Below are 16,681 nucleotides of genomic sequence, written 5' to 3'. Positions count from 1 at the left end.
GGTGAAGTAGAGAAATACACATATATAGAAGGATGAGTTGGAGGTGTTATTTTTTTCCTCCATACAACATGAAAATCTGACATGCACCTGCAAACATATTTTACTCAAACACTATATATTTTACTGATTATTCTAGGGTACATATCTGCGAATAAAATGAAATTGTTACTTCTGTGAGGTTTATATCCCAGTGTGCAGAAAGGAACAGTAAATATAAGTGTGGGTATGTGCTAATTTCATGTGGGATAAGTGTGCAATGGGAGAAAGATTGTAGAAGTCTGGCCTGATGAAGTGACTTTTACACAGAGACCTGGGGGAGGGAGAGTATCTCTGGGGGAAGAACAATCCAGATAGAAAAGACAGAGCTAAACTGGAGGACCAGCAAGAAAGCCAATATATGAAACAGAAGGATTAAGGGGGGCATTAACATAGCATGGCCTTCAGTGCAACTTACTTAGCTGAACAACTTTTAATTGAGGCTGGAATAAAAGTCTATTCAGATTGTGGTAGACAACACTTCTTGGGCATAAGGGCATAATCCTTGGCCATAATCCTTCCCTTGAGAGAGGGAAGGATTTGACATTTGCTTTAGTCTTTGAATTTTGAGAAAAATCTTTGTCAAGGAGGAAGAAAAAAAAAGCAATCAAAAGGAAAAAATTGGGGCCCCGCAGCCTCCGCAGCCCCATTTCGATCCCCGGCCATCTGCAAGGGTCCTACATGGCGTGCAGACCTCTCCTGCTGCCCGCTGCTCCCCTCAGCAGTGTATTTCAGTACATCTGCCTGTTCTGCTCCCCGCTCTGGATCTGGTGAATCCTCTCACCCTCCCGTACTTCTGACTGTACCCAGTGCTTTTATAAATAAATAAATAAATAAATAAACAAACAAATAAATAAATAAATAAATCTTTTAAAAAAAGGGAAAAATTAAAGGTATGAAAATTCATTGTTGTGAAGAACCTGTACGTTGCATTTAGATTGATCAATAGACTATTCTATATGATTTTTTTAAATTTCCTTAAGATAGCGAGAAAGCCTTTTATTCATAAATCTCAATATTTGCCAATGTACCCCCCAAATTAACATTTTAAGCTCTGATCAAATTCCAAGTAGAAATCCAAATTTATTTGTTGTCCTGTTACACTTATGAATTAATTTTCTCTGCCAACTGTAATTTATCTATTGAAAATAAACAAAATACCAAAAACTAACATATTGGAATATGGCAAAACAGACAAAGTGAGGGTTTAATGATTCTTTAACAAAGACCAGTGTTACTAATTGTTTGGGGATTATGTACCTAAAAATACCACAACAAATATCTAAAATTACCCCAACACAAGCAGAAACTCACAACAAATTAAAACAGTGACAGATTGGTACCCTGCACTAAAAATAATTGACAAATTTTTGTTATTATCATCATCAACAAATTGTTGAAATCATAAATTCACTTTTAAACATTATTCAATTTTTTTTTCAATTACTTTGCTCTGCCAGTAACATAGGAAGGAGCATCTTTGCCTTGTGACCAGTGCAGATTCTCTACTTCCATGCATTAGCCTCCCTCTTTGCACACTGGGAAACATGCAAGCAAGTAGCATTCTATTGGCCAAATTTCAGTGGTGGCATATTTCCATCTCCCAGGGGATGTGGGAAGACCCAACTGCACACCAGTAACAAAAATTGTGGCATATCTGTTTATGAAATAACTTTGGCAGTAATGGCAAAAGGATTTGGATGAAAACATATCCGAGGTATTCCAGCTGGAAGATCAATGCAGAGATTCTAAAGCAAAAGGCACAGAATGGGATGGCAGATAGTGGCTGCTTGGATAAGAACAAAAGAGATTTGGGGATCCATGCTGAGCTCTAGGGGAAATGTAAACAACACAGTTCTTTTAGAATATCCCCCAAGCTGCCCTGTATCAGGAAAGGGATTACTGATGCCATCTGCTGGATTTATTTGGGATTTAAAAGTGTAATCCATACAAGTATTAATCCAGTCTCCTTACACTGTGGATTCAGTTCTTCTACTGATAAGAAAAATGGAAACACATTAAAACAAAACAACCAGCAATGGAAATGAATTCCAGGTCATGCGCTGTGTACCTTAAGACTGAAACTTTGTATTCCCCCTGCATTGCAGAGAGACATATTATATAATTGCATGGAAAATTTTAGCAACACTCTAAAGCAGTACAGTTTAGTCATACATGACATTGAGGCATCTGGATTTAGGCTTTGTACTGCAATTCCATACATCTTTTGAGAAACAACTAGAAACTAAATTTTTAACATACTATACTCATTTTCTTTACTTTATTAGAGAACCATATAGTGGTTTGGTTTGCTTTTATCTTGTTTAGTAAATAAGGAGAAATAGATGAAAAAGACAAACAAATATCACTATTTGGTCTTAACTACTACATATGTATTTGAGTTCTATAAAAAATACAGTGATTCAACTTTTTTTAATGTTGACTTTAATTCTGTGAAAAAATGTCCTGTTAGTCATACTCTCTGTAGAAATATTGTAAGCCCATGATGTTAAAATAACAAATTCCTTGTGGTGCTTCAATAAAATTTCATTATTTTTAAAAAATATGTGGCTAGAGTAAGACTGATGCCAATGTGTATTTCCCAAGGATAACTCTCATAAGGTTTGTAGTGGGAAAAATGTTTCTGTAGTTAAATTCATTTGGAATATGACACATTCCAAATATCTCCTTCCGAAATTCGTTTATAAAGTGCATTAGTTAAAACACAAGTGTTGGTATTTGTTGATAGTTTACCATGTGCCGTTATCTCATTTAATGCTCATCATGATTCTGTTATGTGGACACTATCATTAAAACCTGATGACAAAGGAGAAAACTAAGACTTAAAGGATCGGTAGTTTGTGCAAAGTCAAATTGCAAAAAAATAGATATTAACTCTAACTTTAGAGCTTGTGCTCATAAATCTGAAGCCCTGTCTCCAAATATTAAAATATATAATGTATAAATATTATACGTAATGTATAAATATAAATGCATAAATATAAAATATATAACAATATTCATATTAAAATGACTTTTGTGTTAATTATATTTCTATATTTATGTTAACATGTTAAGAACTCTGACTAGGAGTAGAGTTCTCCTAACTTTGCTTAACCTAGCATTTATGAAACTATTTGACTACAGAATATTTACTAATTTTAGTGCAAGTAGTGCCCCACAGTACGCTGCTCTAGGATTGCTGATACAAGTTATAGTATTACTATGAAAAAAAGACAGGGAGTAATAACTCTTTAGTATTCTCTGGCCAGAAGAACTGTTGGTGTCCTTGCCCAGGCATGCCTCTCGTAGATTTCCACCTGACAATTTGGAATTTGCAGGAATTGGGAAGCGAACACCTGATATCTTTGTGTGACAGGTGCACAAATCATTGGAACCTTTTGCACAAATGTGTAACATTTAGTACATCCTGCAAAGGGAACAAACTTAATTTAGTTAAGCCACAGGTTGAATGAAAAGCAGCATGCTGCTTGTTGTTGTTTAGTCAATTAAAATGTCCTCTGTGTGTGGAGGAACTGTTCCACATTTATTACCAATGAGATACATGCTCTGGCAGTTTCTTTGCTTTGGATTGTCTTATATTTAGCACATTTACAGATCTGAGAATGAAGTATGGAAGACATCGTGATAAATTGTTGGACTTTTCTAAAGATTCAGAAGTTCTAAAGTTCCTGCCAGTGACAGATGGTCTGTCCTTACTCATCACTTGCCTTGCCAACAGGAATTGATTTCCTCCCCTGACCCTCACCTATTTTTCTTTGCTCAATGGCTTAGAGTAGGCTCAGCTTCTTAGGTGGTGGGGTAGTCACATTTGTTATGACTATATTGTTGTGTATTTATGTGACAGCAACTCTATATGAATATGCACCATGCTTTTTTTTTTTTACATCATAGTGTACAAATGTGTAGTAATGAGAAAAGAACATGGAATGAGAGGGAAAGAAGAAACAGTTCTTCTTTTCTTCCTTTGATTTCCATAACTAAACTTATTAGTGTCCTCACTATAAAACAGTGCCCACAGAGTACTTAAAATAGTTTAAGGGACAGGGCCAAGGTGGGGACAGGTCAGTCTCTGTGGTTTCTCACCTATGCACTCAATTGCAGGGTATAATTAATGCTAAGGTTCCAACAAAAATAGAGTTTATTTAACAAATAGGATATTGGGTAAAGGGAATGGTTTCTAAGGCCACATGTGGCCAGCTGTCTCATCCCTGATAGTGTCCACATTGTCCAATAGTCCCAAACAAAGGCCACTCATACTAGATGTCACTTTTCCATCAATGAGGGCCTGGAACTGGTTGCACACTGGTTAACACTTCATCGGAGTCCAATTTATGGTGACAGCTAGAGGGGCTCACAGGTGAGGCTGCTGAGATGACACTGCAGGTACCTAAAGCAACAGTCTGAAAGCTGGCCTGACCCCTGTCAGATGCTGAAACAGATGGCAAAAGTTCAACAGCACCGGGAAGCAGTGCTGGAAAACCAGAGGTGGTGGACAGCTCTCAAAGTTGACCAGACACAGAGCGCCAGTCACTGGCAGACAGGGCTATTTCTGCACTGGTCAATAGTGTCAGTACTAGTCTCTTGGAGGTGGTGTCAGAGTGTTTCAGCTTTGTGAGCTGTTTCTCTACATCAACAATGAATAGCTATTTGAGACACAGCCAAGGCCAATGGTGCTCCTTTGCAGTCATGTAAGAGGCAAGACTGGAGACAGGTGCAGTAGCAGGATCTCTGCAGAGGTCTGGATACTTAAAAGTCTAAAAGTCTTTGAAGATCTGCTAAATCCCGTGGAGGTTGTCTGCCAAATGTTTCTACAGAGGCAGTCAGCTGAATACTTCTATCTTCAGAGCGTGGCTGCTGAGACCTTGTGTCTTTGGAGGTTGGCTGCTGAGTGAGTCAATCTGGCTCTCGTTTTGCCTTATATCCTCTTTAAGGCCCCCCAACCCTACTAGCCTGATTGGACCAGTTTTCAATCCTAAGCACCTCATCTCTTTGGTGCCAGATAGCACTAATTAGCCTGTTTCTATTTTCAATGCACATAATTAACTCAATGTTTCAATGACAGCTGGGAAGCTCAAATCTCATGGGTCCATTTATGATTCTGACTGTTTGATTGGTGTTGTTTAAGGTAAAAGCTCCACCCCTGCCTACTCCAGTCTGCACTCAGGTCAGGGCAGATTTATGGGCAAGAAGACAGTGTAAGTGAGGCTAGAGGACAATGCATCTGGTGCACCTCTGTAAGGGCAGGTTTGACAATTTAGGGGCCCCTGCAGCTGTGCTGGGACACTCCAGTGACTACAGGGTGGGCTGTCACTGTGCTCCAGTTTTAACTGGATAGTTTATTGTTTGTTTGTTTGTTTTCTGTTATAATCTAAGCATAATGTGATCTTGTAGGCAGTGTTTCTTATTATATTGGCAATAATAAATATAATTTTGGGATGTTCAATTTTTTATGTCCATCTTTTTTTTTTTTTAATTTTAGCTAACAAAGGTAATACATGCTTTGTAGACTAAATTGCTAGACATTTATGAGGATTCAAAGAATGAGTCCAAATTTATTTTATTTTATTTTTTTAAGATTGATTGATTGATTGATTTGTACAAGCATTTGTTACAGTCAGAAGCACAGGAGGGTGAGAGAATTCACCAGAGCCAGGGCGGGGAACAGAACAGGCAGAGTGACAAAATACACTGCTGAGGGGAGAAGCGGGCGCGGCAAGAGAGGTCTGCGCACCATGTGGGACTCTCGCCGGTGGCTGGGGATCAAACTGGCGCTGCAGAGGCTACGGGCAGCTTCACAGCCCAGCGTTCAACCACTGCGCCACCAGGGGAGGCAGAGTCCAAAAAATTTTAACAATGATATGCTTAGATGTAAAATAGCTTCCCACTGTGAAAAATGGAAAAAAATCAAATTGCCTATGAGATTTGCTATGTAAAGAAAAAAGGGAGGGCCTCCCCTGGTGGCACAGCGGTTGAGCGCTGGTTTGCGAGGCTGCCCGCAGCCTCTGCAGCGCTGGTTCGATCCAAAAAAAAAAAAAAAAGGAAAGAAAACAATTTTTCCTTTTGAGCTTTGATATACTGTGGAAATACCTACAACGATTTAACAAATTTTAAGATGTCTTACATTTGACTTTTTATTCTTTATCCAGAAGTAATTCAGTTTGTCAAGTTAGTAATGCCACTAGTTGATATAGCCTTACTTAGACTGAAGTTTATCGAGTATAAAGGGGTTAGCATTGCTTATGGATATTAAAATTATCAAAGGAATTGACTCGGGATGTATAATGGTTAAATTTGTTATTTATACAATTATTTTAAAATTTATTTTTATGGACTATGTCTCTTCTAAGAATATTAATTATATGTTAACTTTATTTGACGTTAGTGCTATTTGGTAAGTGAAAAACATAAATATTTCCATTCCATTTTATCTTTTCTTTTAACTGTACTATAATTTTACTTCTCTGGTTATTTAGTTATATAATGTACCACTAAAGCTATACTAGTCATTTAAATGAAGGAACTCTAAGCTTATTGGGGTTCCCAGGTCTAGGTTATTGAACTCCTGCCATCTTTTTATGCCCTTTTCTAAATGCTCCTTCCATTAGAAATATCACTTCCATTGTTAATTAGTGGTCTTTTCACATTTTTCACTTTTAGTAACATTCAATTACAAAAAATGAGAAAATTCACGCCAGCTCTTATGCATGACCAAGTTAACCTAGACCTAAGAAAATTATATTCCTTTTAGTGGATAGTTAATCAGAATGAATGGAAACATTAACTTTCTTTGCACAACAGAGCAATAAAAAAGTTTCATGACTTCCTTAAAATATGGTGTCATGGTAGTAAATGAATTTTAGTTGTGAATACCTGTATATTCTGGTATATAATTAAAGGGATGAAATATTCATTCTTAAGTATCTTTCTAGTATAATTTGTTTTCCTTGCACAAAGAAAAATGGGGTCATAAATTATTCTGAATATTCAATATTCATGAAGAAACCAACAATTACATGGTTTTGAAACTGTGCCTTTATAAAATAACTGAATATAAAATTACTCTAATATATGTTATTTTTTGAGGGGGGTTAGATAAAGGTGCACAGCTGACATCAGTCAAAATACAATGCATTAGAAAACACAGTCTTTATTATTCTAACAAGTAGCCTCACAAGGTAATATATCAATATAACAAAGGCTTATTTCATAATTAGCATAGCACCATAGCAGTAAATAAGGCAGTGGGATCTGTTTCATGATCTTGAGTTAGTGTGGTGAATGAGTTATTTCTTCCCCCACATTAATGTGCTAATAATATTTTCTTGTTTCAATTTTGTACCGCTCAGTGTCTAATATGTTAGTAACCATGAGTAAAACCAAGGATAGGAGTGAGAGATTATTTCCCTGCTGATCCCAAATAAATAAGGCGGTGAAGTGAGTAAAATCATGTCCATAGATGAGATATTCATCTTTCTCCTTTACTGAGATACAAGATTGAATCTGTGCCTCAGAGTATTTCACGCTTTTGCCTGAAAGTTTATTTCAAAGCAGAGAATGTGAAAGGTGAGTAAGTTTTATGGTCTCGACAAATCATCAATAAGATACATTGTAACTCTTACCATTTCATAAGTGTTGTTGCACTAGACCACTTTTCACCTACCAAGTACTATTGGTTACTAAAAATTTTGAATGGCCTGCATTTTGCTTAATCTGGCACATGGTACTATAGGAGTTCCAAGGAAAACTTTCCCTTACTCCTCCAAAGTTCTTAGGCTGGTTGAGTAAACAAATAACATCACGTAAATTAGGGAGAGAAAAAGAACAAATTTAATTATATCTGCAAATGCTACAGTAAGTGAGACAGACTGAAGATATTTATTACTGCGAAAAGGCCTGGTGTAGGGGTTTGGGTGTCGAGGAGAGGCAAGGAGGACTCACCTAAAGAGAGAGGGTGATGCACATTATATTAGCAGATTGTCCAGATGTTTGTCCCTTCTTAAGGTAGGTGTCAGGAATTGACCTTCATTTTGGGTAATGTCCATTCTTTAAGATAATGGTAATAGTTTCAAAGTCAGAGGGCCTCCATTGACCTTTACTCTATGAACCTAGATGGCAAGTATTGGAAATAGCGTACTTGTGTGTATTCTGGGGAGGGTTATCCTTCAATATAGATTATCTAAACAAGGACAATTGAAGGAAAATTGAGTCATCTCTTCACTCTACTAATATTGCTTCAGAAGTATGTTCAATTTATATTGAATCCCTCCTGTTTCCATATTTAGTCATGTTGGTTTTTTTTTTTTTCCATGTAATATGTATCTTGGTATTTTATACAGACTTGTTCTATCTCTATATGTTTCTGGCTTGTATTCCTTTACTATATTAGGGAACTGCAGGTTTTTTCCTAACATTTTTATTGATAAGAAGTTATTGATGATTTGTCCCTAAGACAAGTAAATAAAAATCATCATCAAATTAAAATAAGTGCTGCCATTATTGGTATAGAGTGAATTTTTTTAAGATAAAATTGAAAATTGCTATGAATTATATTCCCTACATTAAGTGTCACCTGTTGAGAATGTATATATTATAAAAATTATTGTAACAAAAAAAGTTAAAACTAGATAATATGTTCTCATTTCTATGAAATAAATTATTCTATATACTTCAGTAAGGTCATAAGGGTCATTATGTTGTGCATTAAATGATATGTACTTTATACAAAAATTAAAAAGAATCAACTGTTAGTGGGAATGTGAAGTGGCACAACACCTATGGATAGAAATTTGGATTTACCTAAAAAATTTTAAATGGAAATTCATATAACCTGGCAATCTGACTCTTGGGCATGTGTCCACAGAATATGAAACCATCATCAACAACAACAAACATGTCGTCCAATATGTTCATAGAAATATTGTTTGCAATAGCTAAGACATGGAAGCAACCTACATGCCATTGATGAAAGATTATATCAAGAAGTATAGACACCATGGAGTGTTATATAACCCTAAGAAAGCATGAAAATCAGCCACTTTCAACAAAATGGAGGGAATTGAGAGAATTATGTGCAGCAAATTCAGAAAGATAAAAACAAAATTCTGAACTAATTTACAATGCAGACAATTGAATAACATGAAACACTGAAAATATAGTGCACATCCATAAACATCCTAAGGGCTCTGAGTTTAAGAGAGAGGGAGGAGAGAAAGAGGGATGGAAGTGGAGGAAAATGAGAAACTATTCTCCTAAAATTAATCAATGATGTTGCAAGCAATTACATACTTTGAGGCATTGGATCACATGAGAAATATATTTCCAATGCATTTCTCATGATTCAATGTATCAGCAGGCATTTCTCAGTAGGACAAAGAATAACCACCAAAACAATTCACAATTTAGAACAACTCCTTGATTGTAACTAGAAGACATCTTCATTTAAAAGCCCATCCTCAGGTATTGTTGTTAAAAATAACAATAATCTCTTACAAAATGGTCTCATACTGTGTTCCATGGCATGAATCTTAAGAGTGTATCTTACAATATGTATGATGAATGGAAATTTTTATACCACAACTGCTTAAAACACAGACACTCAGAGGCCCTATATGTAAAACCAATCATCCAAAGTTAGTCATGTATAGCTTACTTTTATTTTCATGTACGTTTCATTGCTGTTCATGTTATTGGCAATTGAAAAAAATCACTGAAATTAACCACCCATCACTTAATGATAATTTTGTTATTGTTTTTGTCTTTAAATTTAGGGAATTTTACTAGAAATAGATCTCCTTAGAATATGCATGCATAAAATTTTTCACAATATGGAGCATGTTACTTTGTCAAGTAAATAGAAAACAGCTACATACGGAAGTAACATAAAACATAAATGTTAAGTCAGGCATGTATTCTGGAAGGAAATATCTTTAAATATTTTTTTAAGAAAATAATAGAATGTGATCAAAGATTATTTATAATATAGAATTTGACTTGACTTCTAAGTCACAATGCAGTATTATAGTTTAGTTAAAACCTGTTTTGCCAGGTTTTCTTGAATTAAATTTTCATTTGTTTGATTATGTTTCTTAATTAAATTTAATCAACAAGTATATATTGCATTTACCCATCAAACACAAAGTCTTCTACTTTGTTTTCCTAAGTTTTCCATTTTCAGCTGAATAACAAAGACCTTTATAATATGATACATTGTTGCTATTTGACAAGTATAGCCACTTAGCTTGGTTAGTTTTTTTCTTGATTATGCTTACTGATACCTGATTTGCTTTCTATTCTAGGTTGTGGAGACTAATTTGGTTGCTTTTGACTGTCACTGGATCATTATAAATGAGGTAAAGCCATATAAACCTTATTGTAAAAGTGGTTGCTGGGCCTCCCTGGTGGCCTAGGGGTTACATCTCAGTGATTTCACCTTTAAGGCTCACCCTTTACCCTGTACCTCTGGCCTACACCCCAATACTTCTATGCAAAAATAATTAAAAAGAAGAGTGTTTCCTGTTTTCATATGTATAGACAACATTTCTCAGAGCCTTAAATTTCTAAGAGGAAAAAGAACACAAAGTAAGCATTCAGTTTACTGAATGAATGCTGTTAACTCATTCACTTTAAACAAATATAAAGGGTTTTATGTGAATAAAATATTCATAGAATAAATGGTGAGTGTCTTTCTCATGTAGTATCTTTTAGCCTTTTCCACAGCCTGCTTCTGGAAACAATCTTTATACAAAATACAGTTCTTCTCATCACCAAAGTGAACTTCTCCCAGTAACTTGTTTTCATTTTATTTTATTTTATTTTATTTTATTTTATTTTATTTTATTTTAAGATTTATTTTTTATACAAGAACCGGGGTACAGGCCAGATGTGCGGGAGGCTGAGAGGATTCACGAAAGAGAGAGTGGGGAGCAGAACAGGCAGACTGATGAAATACACTGCTGAGGGGAGCAGCAGGTGAGACAGGAGAGGTCTGCCACACCATGTGGCAGAACCGGTGCCAAGAGGCTGTGTTCAGCTTCACAGCACTGCGTTCATCTGCCTGTGCCAACGGGGGAGGCCCTCATTTTATTTTTTAATGTTGTTTCTGGAACTTTTATTTTTTAATTTTTTTTAAGATTTATGTATACAAGAGCTGGGGTACAGTCCAGATGTGTGGGAGCATGAAAGGATTCACCAGAGACAGAGCGGGGAACAGAACAGGCAGACTGTTGAAATACATTGCTGAGGGGAGCAGCAGGCAAGACAGGAGAGGTATGCCACGCCATAAGGGACCCTTGCAGGCTGGCCAGGATCGAAACGGCACTCTAGGGATTGTGGATAGCTTCACGGCGCAGCACTTAATGGCCTCTGCTACCAGGGAGGCCCTTATTTTTTTAAATTTTTTTAAAGGTTTATTTATTTATGCATACAAGAGCTGGGGTACAGGCCAGAAGTGTGGGGGTTGAGAGGATTCACCAGAGACAGAGTGGGGAACAGAACAAGCAGATTGACCAAAGTATACTACTGAGGGATGCAGTGGCACAAGGGGTTAAGATGCAGCCTGTGAAGCTATCTGCAGCCTCTGCAGCAGAAGTTCGATCCCCAGCCAGCTAGGGAGCAAATTGCATGGCACAGCAGACCTCTCCTGTTTCTATAACTTTTATATCCAGCCCCATACATGAGGCTATGAGGCTTAAAAGGTTCAGTGCGTGTGTGTGTATATGTATGTGAGTGTGTGTGTGTATATATGAATAAATAAGAATATATTGTTTTAGTAAACACTACAATTTAAAATTCCATCAACATGTCAAATTCCTTGAGAATATATATATTTTTTTTCTAAAGATTTATTCATCTATGCTTACAAGAGCTAGGGCACAAGCCAGAAGTGTGGGGGTGAGAAGATTCACCAGAGACAGAGTGGGGGACAGAACAAGAGGATTGATTGAAATACACTGCTGAGGGGAGCAGCGGGTGAAACTGGAGAGGTCTACCATACCACACCAGTTGCTCGCTGGACAGGAAACCAACTCCAGCTTCATAGGCTGTGTCTCAACCCCTTGCACCACCAGGGAGGCCCTCCTTGAGCATATTTTTGATATTTGTAAAAAAAAATATGCATACTATTAAAAATATTTTAACAATATAAAAGCCTTGTTAAATAAGTTGTCCCATTACAACCTGCCAGTCAGAACTGGAAAGAACAATGAGCAGATCCATCATGGATGAAAAAACGAGAATGCATGGATTTTCTTTAACAAGACATAGTATCCAGTCTTAGCTAATACTTATGAATAAAAACATTGTCTTATTTATTGATAGATAATAAAATATTGAACTCTAGAATATTATTTTTGTTTTCATGGAAAGATTGCATTTAGGTAAGAATTCTATTTTCAAATATAACAATATTATTTAAATCAATCCTGCCTATAAAATTGGTAAGCAATAATACTATAAATATAAACTATAATTGCCAAGCGCCTCAGTTTTACCATTTGTACAGTAAACATAACAATTACTTTATAAGTTCCTATTAAAAATTAATCATTAGATAGTATTTCATGCTCCTATCACAGTGCTTGACAAAGGACAATAATGGCACTGTAGTAATGATGAAAGGGCATCAAAGTTCACAGATAAAGTTGTCAGGTTATTTTGTTGAACCCTAAATATTATTCTATGAAGTACTGAGAGATTGAGAGTTACAGTAAGTAAATGGCTTGCTTCTCAGTATGTAGAAAGATAAAAGTGATTCCTTAAAAAGTAATATCAAGTTGTCTCCCATGCACCACACTTCATTTGTGCTCAGTGGTAAAAACACTGGAAACATCTTGCAAACACTTTTTGGAATGTCAATTTCTGGGTCCACATGTTTTGTCAATGTGTTTCTGATGTTAAAGTAAAATGTTTTCTGAAAACCCCACAAACAATATGTATGGGTGAAATCTGATGTTCAATGGAATTTTTATAGTTTCAATTTTATCTATTAACTCTCAATTTTCCATCAAATTGGAATTCCATCCTGATGACTAAACATCCCTACAGAGAGAAGGAATAAGGGGAACTTAGCAGACATTCATGAAAACTTTTCAAATTAGATATTTTAATTTTTATTTTTCCACCAGGAATCTAAGTTTCAAGGAAATCAAACTGTTCACCAAATATTACACAACTATTATGTGGTAGTAATGGGATTTTAAAAAGTCTGTTCAAGTCTAAAGCTTTGGTTGCTTTTGCTTTTTGTATAATTCTTATAGACATTTTAAATTTTCTGTTTACTCTTGTAAAAATTTTAGTCTTAGAGGAGATAGTTATCAATTAATTTTTACTTTTTCTTTAATTATTTTCTCCATTACTAGTTTTTGAAAAATTCCTTGTTTTTTTTATCTTTCATCTAACTTCTAATGGGGGAGAGATCACAGACTCCCTGTTGCAAAATAAATTAGTCTTTTTACTTGTTTTTCAATAAAGCTGGCTGGGGAAAAAGTTGTTTCTTGCCTTCTTAGAGTTATTATAATCAAATTAATTAATATTTAAGGCTGTTAGATGGGAATGTCCATTAGTAGAGACCCCTCAATTATTTATTTAATTTTCCCATATCTAATTGAACTTCTAAAATTACACTCAATCTTGAAATGATGAGCCCAGTAGTTTCCCAGAACACCAATAGTCATTCATCTACTGCTTATTTCTCAGTAAGAACATGCAATCCTTTATGCTATCTAGACTTTGAGCAGTGAACTAGCATGTATATAATTGGTGATAATTTCATGGAAGGAATAAAAACAGCTATTTTACTTTTTTTTCATTAACATGGTGACTCATTTAATTTAACTGATCATTATATTTTATTTTTAAGATTTATTTATTTATTTATACAAGCACTGGGTACAATCAGAAGCGCGGGAGGGTGAGTGAATTCACCAGAACCAGAGCAGGGAACAGAAAGGGCAGAATGATGATACACTGCTGAGGGGAGCAGTGGGCAGCAGGAGAGGTCTGCGCACCATGTGGGACCCTCACCCGGTGGCCGGAGATAGAACTGGCACTGCAGAGGCTGCGGGCAGCTTCGCAACCCAGCACTCAACCACTGCACCACCGGGGAGGCCTGATCATTATATTTTATTTTGTAAAATATTAGCAGGCAACTACTGTATTAAAATGAGTATTTCATAGGTGCTTATTTTGAAAAAAATAACCACCAACAAAATAAAACAAACATGAACACAAGTAAAGTAATCAAAGCACCAAATAACTCAGTAAAAGTCAGAAGTTTAAAAAAAAACAACTTAATTTCTTTTCTCCTCTTTCATGCTTTGGTTTATTACCATAAGCTATCATAATCACTAGCAATTTCACCTTGAGCGTTACCGAAACCCTCATTGTATTTCACCCACAGCTCTCCTGACAAGACATTGAGCAATGGTGTCATTTCTTTTGGGGAGATCAATACCACCTAATTTCTGAAAAATCTAATGTTCACAGCCCACTCTATTTATATTAGTTATGATTTTCCCCGATATTAGGCTGGTACTTAGAGATTAAGTGTTTTTGTTTGTTTGTTTGTTTGTTGTGGTGTTGTTGTTTTTCCTGTGTTTTCATTCCTAAGAAAAACTTTAATCATCTGGTACACCTGTGGTCAGCAGTCTATGATTCAGCCACCTCATTCTCTCTGAAACATGCTTCAGAAAACTTGACTCTCACTACTTTATTTTAAAGCATGTTTATTTAAATTTGCATTCAATGAATTATAATTTACCTTAGTTTTGATGAAAGAAAAAACACAGGTTTCTCAAATTTGCTAGGAGGCTAACGAAATCTAAAAGTAACAAGAACAAAAGTCCTGCAAAGCATGAATGCCCATTTTGATTGAACATGGAAAACATGCATCTGTCTAGCTTGGTTTATGTAACTATTATTTTGTTGCTAATTTTAAAATGGGTTGGAAACATTTATTTAATCTTATTGCACCAATAGTTTTTTTTTTTTTTTTAAGAAAGGAACTATAAATCAAAGTTGGCATTGTGCATCATGATACAAATTGATATAGAAACTTGAAAACAATATACTTTGTCATTTGCATTGTGTGCTATAATAAGGAGAGGCTGTGCTAGCTTGGGTGGTATAATCAATCATATGCTAGTAGTCAGTAATGGTATTTATCTTCTCCCTGCAATCAGTAAATTCAGGCCAGAACAGCCTTTCCAAATAAGTATTGTTATCCCTTCAGGGTCCTGTAGCAGATGGCCTATCACTTTATTTAAGTTCCACAAATGTTAAAAATTCAGTTAGAGGAATATACTCTGTTTCGTGCTGCAAGAATATAATGCTATCATTACTTCTATTTCCTGATGATACTAAACCTGAATGTTGGTGATCCGACTTCTTATTTAGTTTCAATCAATATTCTCTTAATTCAATGCTTGGTTCTGTAGGTAAGAAGCATGTTGATGTTGTTAAGTTTAAAATAATCTATATGTGTAATAGATACTTTTCATTTTTTAATTTAGTGATTAGTTATACTGCTACTATTAATCTGTCAAACAGAATGTTCTCATTCGGCTCCTTTTCCTCTTAATATTTAAACTACAGTTGGTTTTGTTCCATATTTCAGCATAACGGTGTGTAATATTTTCATATTAATGTCAAACTTATGGAAATATCAAAGTATCTCTTTGCTAAAGCTTGAAGAATATAAACATATTAGCAGAAAGCACAGCAATAAAAAACTTATTATTTTCAAAGTATTATATAATACTATCTAATCCAGGCAGAGAGGAAATTCCCCCCTACCCTTCTGGGTTCTTTTGGGGGTGGTTGAACAATCAAATTAAAGTCAGATAGATTATATTCTTATATTATTTTTAGTATTAAACAATTTTTCTCCTCTGACTTTGTCACTCAATTTATTTGAAATATTTCATACCATTTTTATTCTAGGTTTAGATAACATTTTATATTTTTTCAGTTGTAGTCACCAGCATAATCTATATAATTCCTGTTACTTGAAATCTATTAAATATTTAATAGACACACACAATGGCCTACCACTGAATATTCCATGATTACTTGATAACAATGTAAAATATAATATTTTGAAAATTACAACCATGTCTTGATAGTGTTAAAGTATCCAACTAAAATGTCAATTTTTGCATTTCTTTCATCAGAAGATGGGTTTAAGTGTCTTTAAGTTTTGTTTCCATGTATATGCATCTAAATATAATTATTCATTTTTCAATATTGGTCCTTAGAGAATTATAAAATATCATCTATAGTCCAGTAATGCATGAAACTTAGAACCTGTTTGATTTCATGTTAATCTTGCTTGCAATAGTTATTTTCCTCCCTCCCTTTTCCTCATATGCTCCTTTCTCCTCCCAGTCTTCTTGCTTCCAGATTCTCCCTCACTTTTTATCACCACCTTGTGAATGTAATGTATATAGCATAAAATACACCCATATAATTGTACATTCAATTACTCTTAGCATATTCAGAGTTGTGGAAAAATCATTTCAATAAAGTAATTTTTCATTTTTATTAAGATTTTTTAAGATTTATTTTTATTTTTATACAACAACTGGGGTACAGGCCAGAAGTGCGGGGAGGGTGAGAGTATTCACCT

At 35.2% G+C, this 16,681-nt stretch overlaps 1 protein-coding gene across 3 annotated transcripts in view; it reads left to right on the top strand.

The window, feature by feature from the left end:
• The window catches only part of GRID2 (glutamate ionotropic receptor delta type subunit 2), a gene marked incomplete at its 3' end in the record, with an annotated part of 1,748,121 nt that overhangs the window by 986,083 nt on the left and 745,357 nt on the right, over positions 1-16,681 (top strand). For all 3 annotated transcript variants that reach the window (XM_084234293.1, XM_084234294.1, XM_084234292.1), the window contains one exon: positions 10,356-10,409. In XM_084234293.1, the coding sequence (XP_084090419.1) occupies positions 10,356-10,409 (54 nt within the window). The remainder of the gene's footprint in view (positions 1-10,355; positions 10,410-16,681) is intronic.

Source organism: Talpa europaea (genome assembly GCF_964194135.1).
Source record: "Talpa europaea genome assembly, chromosome: 5".
Taxonomy (NCBI): Eukaryota; Metazoa; Chordata; class Mammalia; order Eulipotyphla; family Talpidae; genus Talpa; species Talpa europaea.
The sequence above is the reverse complement of the archived record's forward strand: the minus strand, read 5'-3'. Positions and strand labels throughout refer to the sequence as shown.